General features: G+C 37.1%; 1 protein-coding gene across 1 annotated transcript in view; it reads right to left on the reverse strand.

The window, feature by feature from the left end:
* ETV1 (ETS variant transcription factor 1) overlaps positions 1-15,475 on the reverse strand; it is a 96,177-nt gene that overhangs the window by 25,357 nt on the left and 55,345 nt on the right. Inside the window, exon 8 of the mRNA XM_017510374.2 lies at positions 12,021-12,268. Within this exon, the coding sequence (XP_017365863.1) occupies positions 12,021-12,268 (248 nt within the window). The remainder of the gene's footprint in view (positions 1-12,020; positions 12,269-15,475) is intronic.

The raw sequence follows: 15,475 nt of genomic DNA on the forward strand, positions 1-15,475 counted from the left end.
GAGATGGAGTTTCACTCTTGTTGTCCAAGCTGGAGTGCAATGGTGCAATCTCAGCTCACTGAAACCTCTGCCTCCCAGGTTCAAGTGATTCTCCTGCCTCAACTCCCTACTAGCTGGGATTGGGATTACAGTTATGTGCCACCATGCTCGGCTAATTTTGTATTTTTAGTAGAGACAGGGTTTCACCATGTTGGTCAGGCTGGTTTTGAACTCTTGACCTCAGGTGATCTGCCCGCCTCCGCCTCCCAAATTTCTGGGATTACAGGTGTGAGCCATAAGCCCAGCTAACTTTGAGTTTTTACTTCATACTACTATATTCTGATAATCAACAGAGGTTTAAAAGAAAAAATGATACAGGATGCCATCAGCTGCCAAAATGGGTCACACAAAATTCTGAAGTGATAGTGTTTTAATGTGGAACTTCAATGCTAAATTTCTCCATTGCTGGAATCTACATGATTTGAAAAAACATACCATGAACAGCTTTGTCCTCTTGTTTCCATCTCTTTTTAGATCACCACAATATTCAGATAACTTTTTCTATTTGCTTTGAATATGAATAATACTAACAATAAGTTCAGCATGACTGTTTCCCTATAGCAGAAGCAGTGTAACAGTATAGTTAGCAGATTCACATAATATGATTGCTTTAAGAGTATCAGCTCTCTTATTTTATCTTATCCTCTAGCCCCAAATATTGTACTTTTAATTATTTGAAATAATAATGTCATCTTAATAAAGGACTAGCCATCTTTGAAGATGTAGTCAAAATAAAATCATGTCAATGGAAATCCTGTATTATTGCCTGCACCCCTATTATGTGCTAAAAACTGTATCAGTAACTTTATGACCATAACTATATTTAATCCTTACAAAAACACTAAGAGATGGGAGTTATTTGCCCTTTTATAAATGAGGACGCTGAAGGCATAAGGGGTTACAAAACATGCTCAATATGACACAAATTGTAAATGGATGTCAGGCTCGGGATTTAGTATAATATTTCCAGTGTCATACTAAGTGAGTGGTTTCATTTTTTAATACTAAGAAAAACAGATGAAACAGTGAACCATACAGACCCACACACTAAAAAAAAAAAAAAAAAAAAAAAAACCTACCAGAATAGAGAGTTCAGAAACACTTTTAAAGAGAATAGTTAAATGAATCATAATAATGCATATTTGTTTTTCTTTTGGTTTTGTTTTTTGATATTTTTCATATTTATCTTTGAATTACTCTCTTGTAAAATTTTCCAGACTGTTAGAGACAACTAAATGCAAACCACACACACACACACACACACACACTCGCTAAAAACAATAATGTTTATTTAATCTGATAAGAAATCCTTGAAAATTTTTTCAAGTTATTCAAGTCCTAGTTAAAAATGTTTTATGAAATAAAACTTCTCTTTTCCTCAAGCCTATTAAATAGTTAACTCACTTACGTATAGAAATCATTTAACTGTAAAAATTCTCCAACTATATTCGAAACCAAAAAAGCATATACTTACTTAAACACTTTAAAAAAATATGTTCCCTTCATTTGTTCACATTCATGAAACAAACACAAAGACACAGAGAAAGAGAGAGAGAGAGAGAGAGATACCCAAACATGCACATTTAAATTGCCTCATTTAATTTCAAATCTCAGTTCCACTTATAGAAACAGTTGTATGTTCATTTTACCCACTTGAAATAAGCAGTCCTGGGCCTAAACGTCCTGGTTGTTTTATTAAAAAAGAAACTAAAAGTCTCACAGTATAAAAGCACTCCACCCTCTTCTAATTGCCTTTTTTTCCAAGCTAGTACAACTCACAAGCAGATTATCCATCCCTTCCCCCTTTCCTGCCTGTAAAATCCAAGTTAGACAAACACTGTGGGGCTGAAATGACATATTTGAATGGAATTCAGACCCACCAGTTCCTGTTTATGTTTCTGATTTGAGAATGTTGTCTTCTCATTCACTATACATTAGGAATACTGCAAGGCCATAAATAGTGTCAGGTTACTTGCAAGCAGGACCAATGAGCATTAATCATTACTTCAGTCAACTGGCAAAAGCAGCAGCTGATGGAACACTACACCCTTCAGCTCTGTATAAATGGACATTCCAGAGAGAGTGAGTGTGTGTGTGTGTGTGTGTGCTTGTGTGTATGTGTGTGTTTCCTTTCTGTCTCCATTTTATGAATGAAACTCCAGGCTCTATAGCGTCCATTCATGTAAGAGAAATGCCTACGGGGCTCTGCCCCTAGAGATCAATCAGTCATGGGTAAAACTGATATGATTGGTTTAAGACAGCCTTCAGCCTTCCATTACTGACTTAAAATGCAGTCCCTGTCCATTTGACCTGTGTTAATGCAAAAAGAGTAAATCCAGACTGTACTCTCAATCCTCAAATCAAATCACTAGCCAATGCCACTTACTGTAACTGCGGATTTAGAACATATTTAAGCATTTCTTAGAAAAACTGATATAGTTGGTCAGAGTACTGGTTTGGGAGATTTGCAATTTTAACTCCAAAAGGAATGAGGAAAATTCATATCAGACATGCTAAGCAATAAAAAGCAAAGTCAAATTGAGAGGCCCATCTATGGCTTCTATTATAATAACAAAATCAATTAGGAAGACATCACTGTCACTTTTCACAATTGAAGCACCTAAAAATCAGAGATTAAGTGATCTACTAGTCCACAAATCACTGGCTGAGTAAAAGAAAATTATCTTTGGATGTTGAGAAAGAGATAGGATGCTAACATTTTCTGAAAGTGCAATAGCTCATTCTTTAAAGTTCCCAAGCGATCCTACCCTTGAATTTCTTTCAGCAATCGTTTTAGAGTTAGGGGAAAAAAAATAAGCTGCCTTGTTTCAGGAGAAAATGTAGCCGTCAGCAAATGATGTTTTAGAATGGAATAAGGCCACAATTTGGCCTTTGGAAGTGTTACATATCAAGTACAAAAGGCCAGAGTTCATGGAATCATAATCATTGCTGCACCGGATATTACTAAGATGGCAATATTTTAAAATATCCAGAGTTTTTAGGGGGAGGAAGCAGTATATGAGTAATTATGGAAATACTTTATGAAGAGTCAGTCCTATCCTGAATAGTGTTAAACATGGAATGGGTTTTATCAGGCATTTGTAATTTGGTCTTTGACTCCAAAGGGAAAAAAGCACTTTTTTTCTTTCAGTGACCTGAAGCTACGTGAAAAAAAAGCTGCAGTAAACAATCCCTGTGTATATCTCTAAACCACTGATCAACAGATCCTTACCATGCCTACAGAAAGGAAGGGGAAAAACATAAAAATTGCCCGGTCTTTGGCTTTAAACCTGTGAAGGATTATTATGGGCTTATGATAAATATTTAACCTCCAATTTCTCATATCTGGCAAATAAATAAATTTATAAATAAATAAATTTATGGCCGTATGTTAGAGCTCAAAACTAAAATACTTAACATAGGCAGGTGGAAGATGAACCCACCATTCAGAAAAAAATATAGGACAGAGGAAAATCACTAAACAGTGAACATATACTGAATTATTAATTTTTTGCTAACTTTTTTTTTTCTGGGGATTTAAAAATACTCAGTATTTTCTAAGGAATTACTCTTTAAGGTGGTTCAAAAATATGTAAATAAAAATGACAAAAGGAAGATGAATATTTTAAAATGTCATATTTCAAATGTAATTTTTTAAAAATACGCTGCCTAACTTCCATTATTCAATATATTTAAAGTCTGATGACTGCAATACGTGAAATACAACTTTATAATTATTAGGGGCTGGATATAAAATTCATGATAGGGTGATTTGAGTAGAACATGCACTATCTATATTGAAATAATTTGTTTAGGTGTTCAGAGTTCTAGATATTGTGGTTTTTATAATTCTAGGCTTTCTCCTATAACTATATAAGAGGGAGGTGGGCCTCAAGACAGACTGTGTGGCTGCTGAGGAGAGAAGAAGGCATTCTTTGGTAAAAACTTGGTGGGTGACTCTTCCATACTATCAAAGGGAATATGAACAGAAAAATACTATCCTACTTCCTTTCCTCCTTAGCTGCCTAATTAGAATCCCAGCAATAATACATTTTTTAAAAAAAATAACTAAGATAAAATAATTTCTTCAATGTGAAAACACTGAATTGTAAGTGAGAGTTGAATGTTCAAACAGTGGTGGGATGTGCCTGTAATCCCAACCACTGGTGAGTCTGAGGAGAGAGAATTGCTTGAGGCCAGGAGTTAGCAACTTACCTGGGCAAGACAGCAAGATCCCATCTCTTTAAAAAAAAAATCAGCCAAAACAAAACAAGACACACACACATAGAATGTTCAAGAGAGAGAAATTATTGATCATGGGCTTTCCATTTTGGAAATAATGAAGGCTGCTAGTTTATGGCAAGGCTAGAGATATTCAAAGTAAACATCGGTTACCTTTATTTCTACTCCCTGTGTTCCACCTGACTTTAATTAGTATCTTTCAAAAGCTTCCTTTTGTAACCACTGCATTCTTTGTGTTTCCTGGATAATATTTTTGGTTGTTCATGTGTGCCCCAATTGTTCAGAAAGGATGAAAGAAAAATGTATCAGAAAATATATATGAGGTTAGTTTCCCTAGAATACATATCTCCTCTTGTAAGTAAATAATAATAAATTGTTTTTTAAGGTAAAATATCCTAATGACACAATTTCGGAGGTATGGCTAGATGAGTAGTAGTAATAAATGCAATAGTAACAGTTTGGAAATAAACAACTGGGATATTTTAGCTGCCTGAATGTTGTTATTTTTTTCTTAAGTTCTGTGCAAGCTTAGTCAGTTGATCGAGGCTCTGACACCTCATCTCCAAACCCATGAAACACTACTCATTTAAAATATTTTTATATAGATGCAGAAAATAACCATGTCGTTCTCGTTCCATTACCCAATGATTTAACCCTGTAACTTTCACTTTGAAACTATATTATAAACTCAGCAAGCGGAAGCCCAAGCAATGCTTACTACTACAGACAGCATTAGGAATTACTTCACCACTTTGCCTTACTATTTGATTAGGATGAGTATCCACCAACACAGCAAAACATCCAATAACATTTACAATATGAAAACATTCCTCTCTTGCCACTTCAGAAACCCGAGTATCGAGATTTCTTCATTAAAGTGCCAACTTGGGCCTATGTGAATACCAGATATAACTGTCAGCTGTGACAGATGAAAGTTAAACATACTCCAGTTTTAACATATTTAACATGAGGTAAATATTTTTTCAGTATTTATTTCATCATTTTTCTGCCTACTCATAATTTTTCAATGTGCTAAGGACAGATAATCGGTCTCTAAATTTACAGGCTTTTCTACTGGCTTTTGTCAAAGCCCTAAGGTAATAAAGAAGTATATGAGCAGCTTGGGAGGAGTTGTTGGGTGAACAATGGATGGATTTAAAATGAATGGGTCAGGCACGGTGGCTCAGGCCTGTAATCCTAGCAGTCTGGAGGCTGAGGCAGGCAGCTCACCTGAGGTTGGGAGTTTGAGACCAGCCTGACCAACATGGAGAAACCCCATCTCTCCTAAAAATACAAAATTAGCTGGGCGTGGTGGCATATGCCTATAATCCCAGCTACTCAGGAGGCTGAGGCAGGAGAATTGCTTGAACCTGGGAGGCAGAGGTTGTGGTAAGCTGAGATCATGCCATTGTACTCCAGACTGGGGAACAAGAGCTAAACTCCATCTCAAAAAAATTGAAAAATAATGAAGAATGGAACAAGCACCCTATTCCTCAAACACAGCTTTCTTTACATCTGTTTTAGATCCTGCAGTCCCTCATAAGCTTACTTGTGAAAAATGGATTCAGCTGACAGTGGTCTGAACACCACCGCTCAAGGCGAAGTGTAAGCCATTGAGCCATCAAGGGCACTAAGAAAGAAAGAGTGAGGTCCAATGAGAAGACTTAAACTCTAAGTTCATGCAATCAAAGAATTTATAGCTTGGAAGAGCCATTAATTAGCCACTTTTTCTTCTCATGACTTTTCAACCTTTTTCCAAAGAGGTATTGCAAAAGATCACTTCTTTGATAATCTCATTTCTTAACAATGCTTGTGGCATATTTTATTAAAGAAAGTAGAATGCATCTTCATCGTTTATATCATTGAGTTGCTATATTTTTCTACTTCACCACGGTGAACACCTAACATTTAGAGTAAAAAGTGGGCACTATTTAATGTGAATTGTGCTCCTACCAAATTAAGGAAAGCATACCTCGCATCTTCAACCAGATGCTCTTATTACGCCGGATCATACAAAACACTCAGTATTTCCTTTTAATCTGAACAACTATGTAGAAAAACAAACCATGAACTCTGCACTAAACTGAGAATTAGAAAATCCAAATTTTAGTTTTGGCTGCTTCACCATATATCTGTGTAACTGATAGTAAGTTACTTCATTTGGATGAACCTCAGATATTTATTTGTAAAATTTGGGTGTGGAGTAGAAGTTTGAAGTAGGTGAACTTCAAGACCTTTCATGAATAAAGGGATTCAGAATTCTATGAAACATGTATTTGTGTCAACTTTCCAATTTAAAACAGTGTGAACAACATTCGCCACCAAAGTGTTAGGTGCCTCCAAATTGGCAAAAGGCCTCATCAGTATCAGCAGGAGTGGCTTTAAGAAACACAATTTAAAAATGCAAAAATATTTTCTTTGGCAAGCACATAATGTTGACTTCTCACCCCTACCCTCTACTTTTATGTCCTACTCTCTGTAAGCTCAAAGTATGCAGGATTGTCCTTCATTTTCTTATTTTAGCTGTCTTCCTCTTGCCTTTCAAAGTTCTTCTTTCCCTCTCTTCATTCCCTACTCTGATGAAGTTCTTCTACCACTCGGCCAAGAAACACCCTTTAAACTAATTAGGATAACAGAATATGCCTCAAGGGCTAAAAACACCTTATTAATATATATTACCTCTCCAACCAACTCCTGGGTTAAGATTTTTAAATACACTTCAGTGTGCAAAGGAATAAAATACTAATGGTAGGATTGCAAGCACTGTGGAAGATGAACATGAATCCCACTAAGTAGGGGGCATTATTCCCTCCTCTAAGTCCTAGATACAAACCAATAGAAAGTCATTTATGCTTACAGCATTTGAGACTATAACATCCTTTACCTGTTTTCACTTACAGGACTGATGTAGTGAATTTGGACACTTTTCTTCAACTATAAATGAGTCGATCTTTAAAACAATACTTATTCTATTTGACCAGGAAAGCAGCACATAAGCATTGTTAAAACATGAAGTATTAATACTTCACAGATTAAAAAAATCACCTATAATATCACCACTTACATATAGCCAAGGTATTTCTGTACTGGCTCTCAATTTGCATGAATTATGCTTTACATACTTTTAAAAACTCAGTAGTCTCATTTCATTAAATATTTTTCAAAAATCTGACTTCTGATGACTGTATAATATTTCTTTTACAGGTACCCATAACTTACTTTGCCATTCACCTATTATATATTTATAATATTTTGTTTTCTCTCTGTCTTTCTCAAACATTCACTATGTATCTCTCACTATTTCTTAGAATAAATTCCTGAGAGTGAAATACCCCCATCAACACGTGTGAACCTTGTGTGCTGATGTTTTCTAAAGTCAAAGTTTAGTTTCACGTGTCCATTATCCCTCTTAAAAAATCTGTAAGACATCAAAAAGTAAAATAAAATGAACAAAAAAAAGCAAAATACCAACCAACCATCACATTCAGCTCTCATAAAATATATTGCTATAAACATCTAAAATGTCCGCCTCACTGGGCATTCCCGATTTGCAAAACCTCACATATTTGCAAAAATGTGGTCATAAAAGTGGGAAAATGGTCTTGACTCTAAGAAAAAAGGACACCGCATAAGGGAATCTCCATGACACACTCCAAGTGAAGCACTCAGCGTGTACTTAACGCTCTTTATGTGGGCATTTAGACATAAGGGCGTGAAAAAAAAATGTTGGATTTAGAAAAAGCAGCCAACCAACAACAACAAAAAAATGTGTACTGTTTTGTGCAGCAAAACAGACTAGAGAAGAAGAGAAGGAAAGGGACAAGAAGAGATGGATTAGATTGGATCTTTTAGAACCTAATATCATGATGCAATCATAATCACACTGTACTCCTTCATCAAATTGGCCCTAAATATCTAGTTCTTGTTTCTTCACTGTCTTCTGATCAAAATTCTTTCCTCTTCTCCTGAAAATAAGTTTCTACTCTACCAACATAGTATTTTGCATTTTTTATCTTAAATATTCGGCAGTTGAAATTGCATTCCTGTAATTATAATTATAACTAATAGACCTTCCATTTCCCATGTCATAATTAATGTCAGGCTTTATTAGAGCACAGTCATGCTACCTTTTCCCTTACAAAGCCTTTTTTATTTACACAACATTGATGGTGTATAGAATTAAGCAATAAAGAATTCTAAAGGCCTTCTATAAGAATAGCCTTTGGATTATAGAGGCTGAGTTAACCAACTTAGAAAATGCTTTTTACAGCAGGGTGTAGAGGCTCATGCCTGTAGCCCTCGCACTTTGGGAGGCTGTGGTAGGCAGATCACTTGAGGTCAGGTGTTTCAGACCAGCCTAGCCAAATGAATCCCCCTCTCTAATTTACAAAAATCAGCCGGCCTCGTGGCACACGCCTGTAGTCCCAGCTACTCCGGAGGCTGAAGCAGGTTAATTGCTTGTACCTGGGATGGGAAGTTGTAGTGAGCCAAGATCACACCACTGCACTCCAGCCCAGGCAACGGAGTGAAGCTATGTCTCAAAATAAAAACACAAATAAAAATAAGGAAACACTTTTTACACTGTTTTTCAACCGTACATAAAATACTTCCTAATGTGATATTTGTTCAACACCACTAGGTGAAAAAAGAAATCACTCAGTGATAAATACATTAGATTTCCTCAAAGGTTATTAAGTGTACTTTCAGCAGGGAAGAAAAAAAACTAATGACAATCAAACAAAATATCTACGGATCATTCTTGTTGATTGCAATGTATCACATATACAGATGACTCAACTGCAGCAATTTTGTGGCCAGTAAAATATATTTGGATACCCACAGATTAATTTTTCATAGGCTCTGGTTATGGGGTCACTATATTTATTTTAAATCCTATTGGAAAGTTGTAATTTTACCATTTGACTGTTTGAGCAAAACAGAACTGTATCCTATTGGCAATATTGAACTTAGAACTCAAAGATGGTACAACTTTGGCAATTTTAAATATAATTTAAAGGGGAGAATACAATATAAAATTAACAGCTTCTCAGGTAAGTATTTTACAAGTAATCTGCAAGACATATGGCATACTTACAGAAGAGGTGCCATACATACCTTCAAAAAAGGATGCTGGATTATGTTTTGAAGGTAATACATGACTCAATCTGTGCTTTTGAGGGTCAGTGACTGGTTCTGAAGTCCATATTATGTATGAATGCAATTAGCTCTGACAGTACAAATTCCTATATTTCGCCCTTATTAGAATCTTTAAATGACTTTTCCATTAGGTTCACATCTTCTTAAGAAAAGTTATACATTCTCAATACCACACTACATATAACTGTATATATGATATAAATATGAGAAGATACACATGGAGCAATCACAGATCAAGAAAAGAGTTTCAGTGTTGCTCTTTTTGGTATCATACATATAATAACATTTCTAGGCTGGGAATGGTGGCTCACACCTGTAATCCTAGCACTTTGGGAGGCAGATGTGGGCTGATCACCTGAGGTCAGGAGTTTGAGACCAGCCTGGCCAACATGGTGAAACCCTGTCTCTAGTAAAAATACAAAAACCAGCTGGGCAGGGTGGTGTGCACCTGTAATCTCAGTTACTTGGGAGGCTGAGGCAGGAGACTCACTTGGACCTGGGAGGCGGAGGTTGCAGTTAGCTGAGAATGTACCACTGCGCTACAGCCTGGGAGTGTTTATTTGTTTGTTTTGAGATAGAGGAAGGCTCAAAACAAACAAACAAAGACCATTTTTAGAGCACAAAAAGAAACTTTTTTAGTGCTATGATTATTTGAGCTAATTTGTAGATTTCCATGTAAGGTTTCTTGAAATCCTGATTAATTTAAAAAACCATAACAAATTAAATAATCAATTAACAGGATTTGAAATTTACAGAGAGAAAGGTATACTATTTATAGTAGAGCCCACTGTATTGCAGGGTTATTAATTACAGACACCAATGGACAGATACAAAAGGTTCTAAACTGAAACCACAATGAGAATTTCAAGATGGTCTCCAAATTATAGTCCCTGGGGCAAAAATTCAAATAAAGACCCTTATACAATCTCTGAAAATTTCTTAAATCATAAATCAACCAAGCAAACTGATAAATAAGGTGTCTGCTCCTCATCTTTGCAACTATCCCATAACAAACTCGTAGCTATGGCAAATTTAGTAGTTGAGGAAATCTCCAAATTTAGCCTGGAAGAGTGTGGTATGGAGAGAGCCAGTGCCCAGCCTTCAGATCCTGGCCCACCCTACTTTTTGTCTCTCTTCCTATCCTTGATCTCAATATCGTGCCATACTGTGAGAGGCTCACACATCAACATCCATCCGCATGCCCTCACAAATAGCTGCCCTTTAGCCACCCTTGAACCTAGGGCCATCTATAGGAGCAATGTGCTCTGTCGTCAGAAAACAGGGCCTGGGATGAACTTGCTCAGATCCTGGAAGTAGACTTAAGGCCAGCTGGGCAGAGAATTCATAGATCTTGGGGAGCTGGAACACTTTCTAGAAGTTGAGGCTTGCCTCAAGGTGGCCAATTTCCTTAGTCCTTTGAACCGATTGGCCAGTGTAGAAGGGTACACAAAGGATGACCAGAGGGAGACTTCTAAGTCATAAGGCTCTCTTTTGCAGAACCTTAAGGGAAGTTCACTATGAAGCAGGTAATCTTATATGCAAATTGGTAACTCAAGACGTGGAGATAGTTTTTACTCCAGTAGACTGATAGAAAAACTCACAGAGGAAGCAATAGTCCCTTCATAAAGAATGCTCAAACTTTATATCCAGACAAAAGGAAATGATATTGTTCTCAAATATTTCCATATCCATAACCAACTACTGACCACAGATACAATAACGCTAATAATATTTTACTGCCTCGGGAGGCTGACGCAGGAGAATCACTGTCTGCTTCAGTGATTATAAGGTACATGGTAACCTTATAAGGTACATGGTAACCTTATAAACATTAGCTTTTATTTCATAGATTTTTTTTTCAAAATACCTGAGACGTGTTAAAAATAGATGTCCTAATTTGGCAGATTATAGAAGGAAAAACTCAACAGAGTTAAATAATTCTTCTAAAATCTCAAGGTTCAAATACTGGCAAAATTGATGATATTATTTGGAAAAGATTTCAAACCCTCTCTCCTTTCAGGAAACCCCTGTCTCCTCCCTGACATGTAGCTCTGTACCACTTTCTAGCTCACAGAGACCAAGCTAAGCTCTATGAATAATCTGTGTTATTCCCATCTTAATATATGAGAATCCTTACTTACAAACACTTAGAATCTTTGCCACCAATAATTTTTTTTAATGTTATAAGCAATATATGACCCATGTCAGAAGAATATTACTTTTGGTAACCATTGTTATTAAGTAGCACTGCAGTAGCAAAATGGAAAAAATTTTAAAAAGCACTGAATTAAGAAAAAAACCTGCAATGTCCCTCTTGAGCTAAGAGTGTGCATAATTCTGTAAAGTATAATTTTCTTTAAACTGGTTTTGTTTCCAGACACTATCTCAACCGTCACGTCATGTCAAAATGACTTGAAGTCCAACTCTTTACACGTAGATGAAGTTTCAATGAAGGGACAAAATCTGAAAGATCTCATTAAAAAAATGGTCAAGAGCCACCCAGTCTGCTATCAACACTAACCAATGTGACAAGGGAGGTGAATAGGTGCCTTGAATGTAATTCGAGCAGAGCACAGGCCTACCTGAGTCATATGCAAAATCTCTGGGTTCCTGTTTAATCATCAGAGGAGGGGGAAAGCTTTGGCTGGCCGCACTGCCAACCATGGTGCTGTGTTCATATACTGGGTCGTGGTACTCCTGCTTAAAGCCTTGTGGTGGGAAGGGGATGTTTGGCTCAGACATCTGGCGTTGGTACATAGGACGTCCTTCCCTTGGCATTGTCGGCAAAGGAGGAAAGGAATTACAGGGTTCAGAAAGCTGGCGGCGAAATCTAGGGAGTAAAAGAGTGTGTTTCAGATGAAATGGTAACATGGAACATTCTTTAAAATACTAATACGGTTTTTCATTTCTTAGGGTATGAACATGATACCAGCTGACCTGAAGTGGAAATCTTTAACAAACGTTACATTTTTCTTTCCTAGATTAGTGGCTCTATGCTTTTAAATCATATGACTTGTATTCCTCTTCTAATCAGTCTCTTGCAGCACTGTTGCACAATATGAATTAAAGATGGACTTTGAGTACAGATTGGAGAGCAATGAACAACTCTGAGGATCACACACACACCCCTTAATGGCTAAAATGCCCAGATCTAAATCAATTGGATCACTTATGATTTCCACACAAAAAGAGCCTTAAGTGATTATATACGAGGCAAAAAAAGGTGGGGGGTGGGGAACAGAGTCTGATCTCAAACTGCATCTTCTATCTTTTAAATCTGTTACCAAACTAATCAATAAACAAACAAAAAATACAAACAAAAATCTACTTATTGGTTTTCCTTCCATTACCATCCATTGCTGAGGAAGAAAGAGAGGAATGACTCTTTTTCTCAAATCAGCAGGACTTTTAATTCCTCAACAATGTCCTAAGTAACATTGTAAGAAACAAAGCTGGGTATTATAAGGACTCAAAACCAACCTGGCTTAAAAAAAAATTACGTCTTTACTGTCAAACAGCAATGCAGGCCATATTGGCTTCCAATAGATTCAAATACAGTATCAGGTTGATAAAAACAAGCATAAATACACAACTGATCTCCAAAAGTGAAAATAACAGGGAGTGTTGTATAGATTTGGGGCAAGGCCCACTGTTAGGACATGAGGAAGTTCTGAGGCCTCAGTAGAAGGCTAGGATTATGTCCTATACCTTCTTTGTTCTTGGTTCTACTTTATAACGATTGGCTAATCACATAATCGTTCTGTTCTGTGTCTCTCATCCATAATATCATTGACCCACCACAAAGATGTGGATTAATTAAAGATTTAAAAGTGCTCTAAAAATGCCCCAGGAGTGCTTAAAAATAACCTATAAAACATTTCTATGAGCAAATATAAGCCTATTAACCCCCCCACTAAAAGCATTCCTGAGACTTTAATTTGGAAAGTTAGCATTTAATTTCGGTAATGTTAAATGAAAATAAGGTAAAAGCTAAAGAATGGCAAAGCGATTGCTTTAGCATTTCTAAGAACACTCCATCCTGTGATTTAACTCTAGGCTCACTGGTAGTCAGGGAAAGCACTGAAATTCCACCTACACCTGCAGAAAATAAACTTAGAAACTCGGATATTGCAAAGCAGTTAGGCTGAATGGCACTGCATTCATTTCCCTTCTCTTGCTTATTTCATTAGCCAAAAAAAGAAACAGAAATTATCATTAAGAACTGTCAAGGAGTGAATCAGAAAATTGTAACTTGAAGTTAAAATAAGAAACTGGCTCACTTGTGAAGCCTTAAAAGGAAGTTAATAATACTTGTAACTGAAAGCTTTGTAAGGAATCAAGCCATTTGTTTTTACGAGTCGACCTGATCCCAGTTGGAAGTTGCTGGGGAACATACATGTATCAAACACACACGCTTCCCGAAAGGTTTTGGTGCAATTCTTAGGAGTCACTGACCAATGGTGAAGAGAAAGTGATTTAAGAAGCTTCTGCAAAGGAGTTAACAGATAAGGAGAACATGCTGATGAACTCCTCGATGAAGAAAAAACGGGGCGAAAGTGGTGGAAACTCTGAGAAAGAGAGACAGGACTCCTGCACAGTGGGTTCAGGAAAAGGTGCCAAAGGGCTGGCCCGAGGAGCAGAGCGAGGCTGAGGAAAGGAAGCAGGGTGCAGGCCAGTTGGCCATCAAGCGTTCCCAGAGTGAAGTGGGGTGCCTGGCTGGAGGGGGTGTTCTGGGAAAAGGATCTGTTCCCAGAGCAAATTTGCCATTTATAACTGAGGGACTGTCATTTGTTGGCCAGAGCCCTCTAAGAAATCCTCCTCAGAAACATACGGCTTTAGAGATTTTCCTGGGACTGGCCAGCTGGTACTGTCCTCAAAACTCAGTCAGGGGTCAGTGGGAAAAGACCCTGAGCTTCCCTCTTGGAGTTCCGGGCCGGCTGTTCTCAGTCTCAAATATTTGACTTCAAGTAGAGAAACTAAAATGGATTTGGCTAAAGCATTTCAAGTTAGGTCACCTAAAACCAGGCACATTGCTTATTCAGCAGTCACCTTCCCTAAGAAATAACTGCTTTGCACCAAAAGTGAATTATACAATCTATAATTCTGGCACTGATCAGAAGAAGGAGATTCAATTATTAAGAACTCCAAGAAGTTGCCAGGAGTGGAGAAAATAAAACTTTGTTTGTTCATACTTTCCTTCCCTTTTAGCTCTGCACAATGTGCATCTGTTTAATGGCCCACCCTGCAATAAGAATTCTTTCATCTGTATTTACAAAACTGTTTACACAGATGCACATACCACTGCCCTCTGACAAAGTCTCAAGGCTACGGGGTGAGAAGAAAAAGATAATAGGAAGCATTTAATAACTACCCCACAAGAGGACTTAGTGATGAAAACAAGGGTGGAAAAGATAAGGCTTTGTATCACATTGTAAAGAATGCTTTCATCTTATGTCCTTCATTGCAAAATGAGTTTCTGAATTAGAGACTGAGTCCCAGGAAAAAAACTATAAAAAGCAGATTTGAGTGCTCCCTTATATTCAGAAAGTTGCCAGTGGCACATCTTCTGCTTTCCTCTGCTGATCTAGAAGATTCCTTTGGTTGAGTTATTTTTACAATGGTGTCTCAGAGACAGTTTGCGTTGACCTATTGTTAAATTACAGGAAATTTTTGAGCCATTTCTTAAACACAGTCACTATTAAGAGTCAAATTACATAACTTCACCATGAAAATCTATGTTAAAAACAAAAGATAAAAATGCAAAACTCATCACTTTCTAATTACTTTATATTTCATTACCAATTATGCACCTGAGGTTACTTATGTCTCCCATATCCTTATGATAGAAATACTACACTACGCTGTGCTATCGCTCTTTCCAACTCGGCATTCAGATTTGTCACAGTGATGGCTCATAGTGGGTCATGAAAGCAATATGTACATCACATACCCAGCAAAAGCTACAGATAGGGGTGTTTTGTTTTTCTCCCATGCAGGCCATTAAACATTTACCAGCACACCACTGCACACAGAAGCC

This window comes from Cebus imitator, unplaced genomic scaffold, assembly GCF_001604975.1.
Source record: "Cebus imitator isolate Cc_AM_T3 unplaced genomic scaffold, Cebus_imitator-1.0 Scaffold437, whole genome shotgun sequence".
Taxonomy (NCBI): domain Eukaryota; kingdom Metazoa; phylum Chordata; class Mammalia; order Primates; family Cebidae; genus Cebus; species Cebus imitator.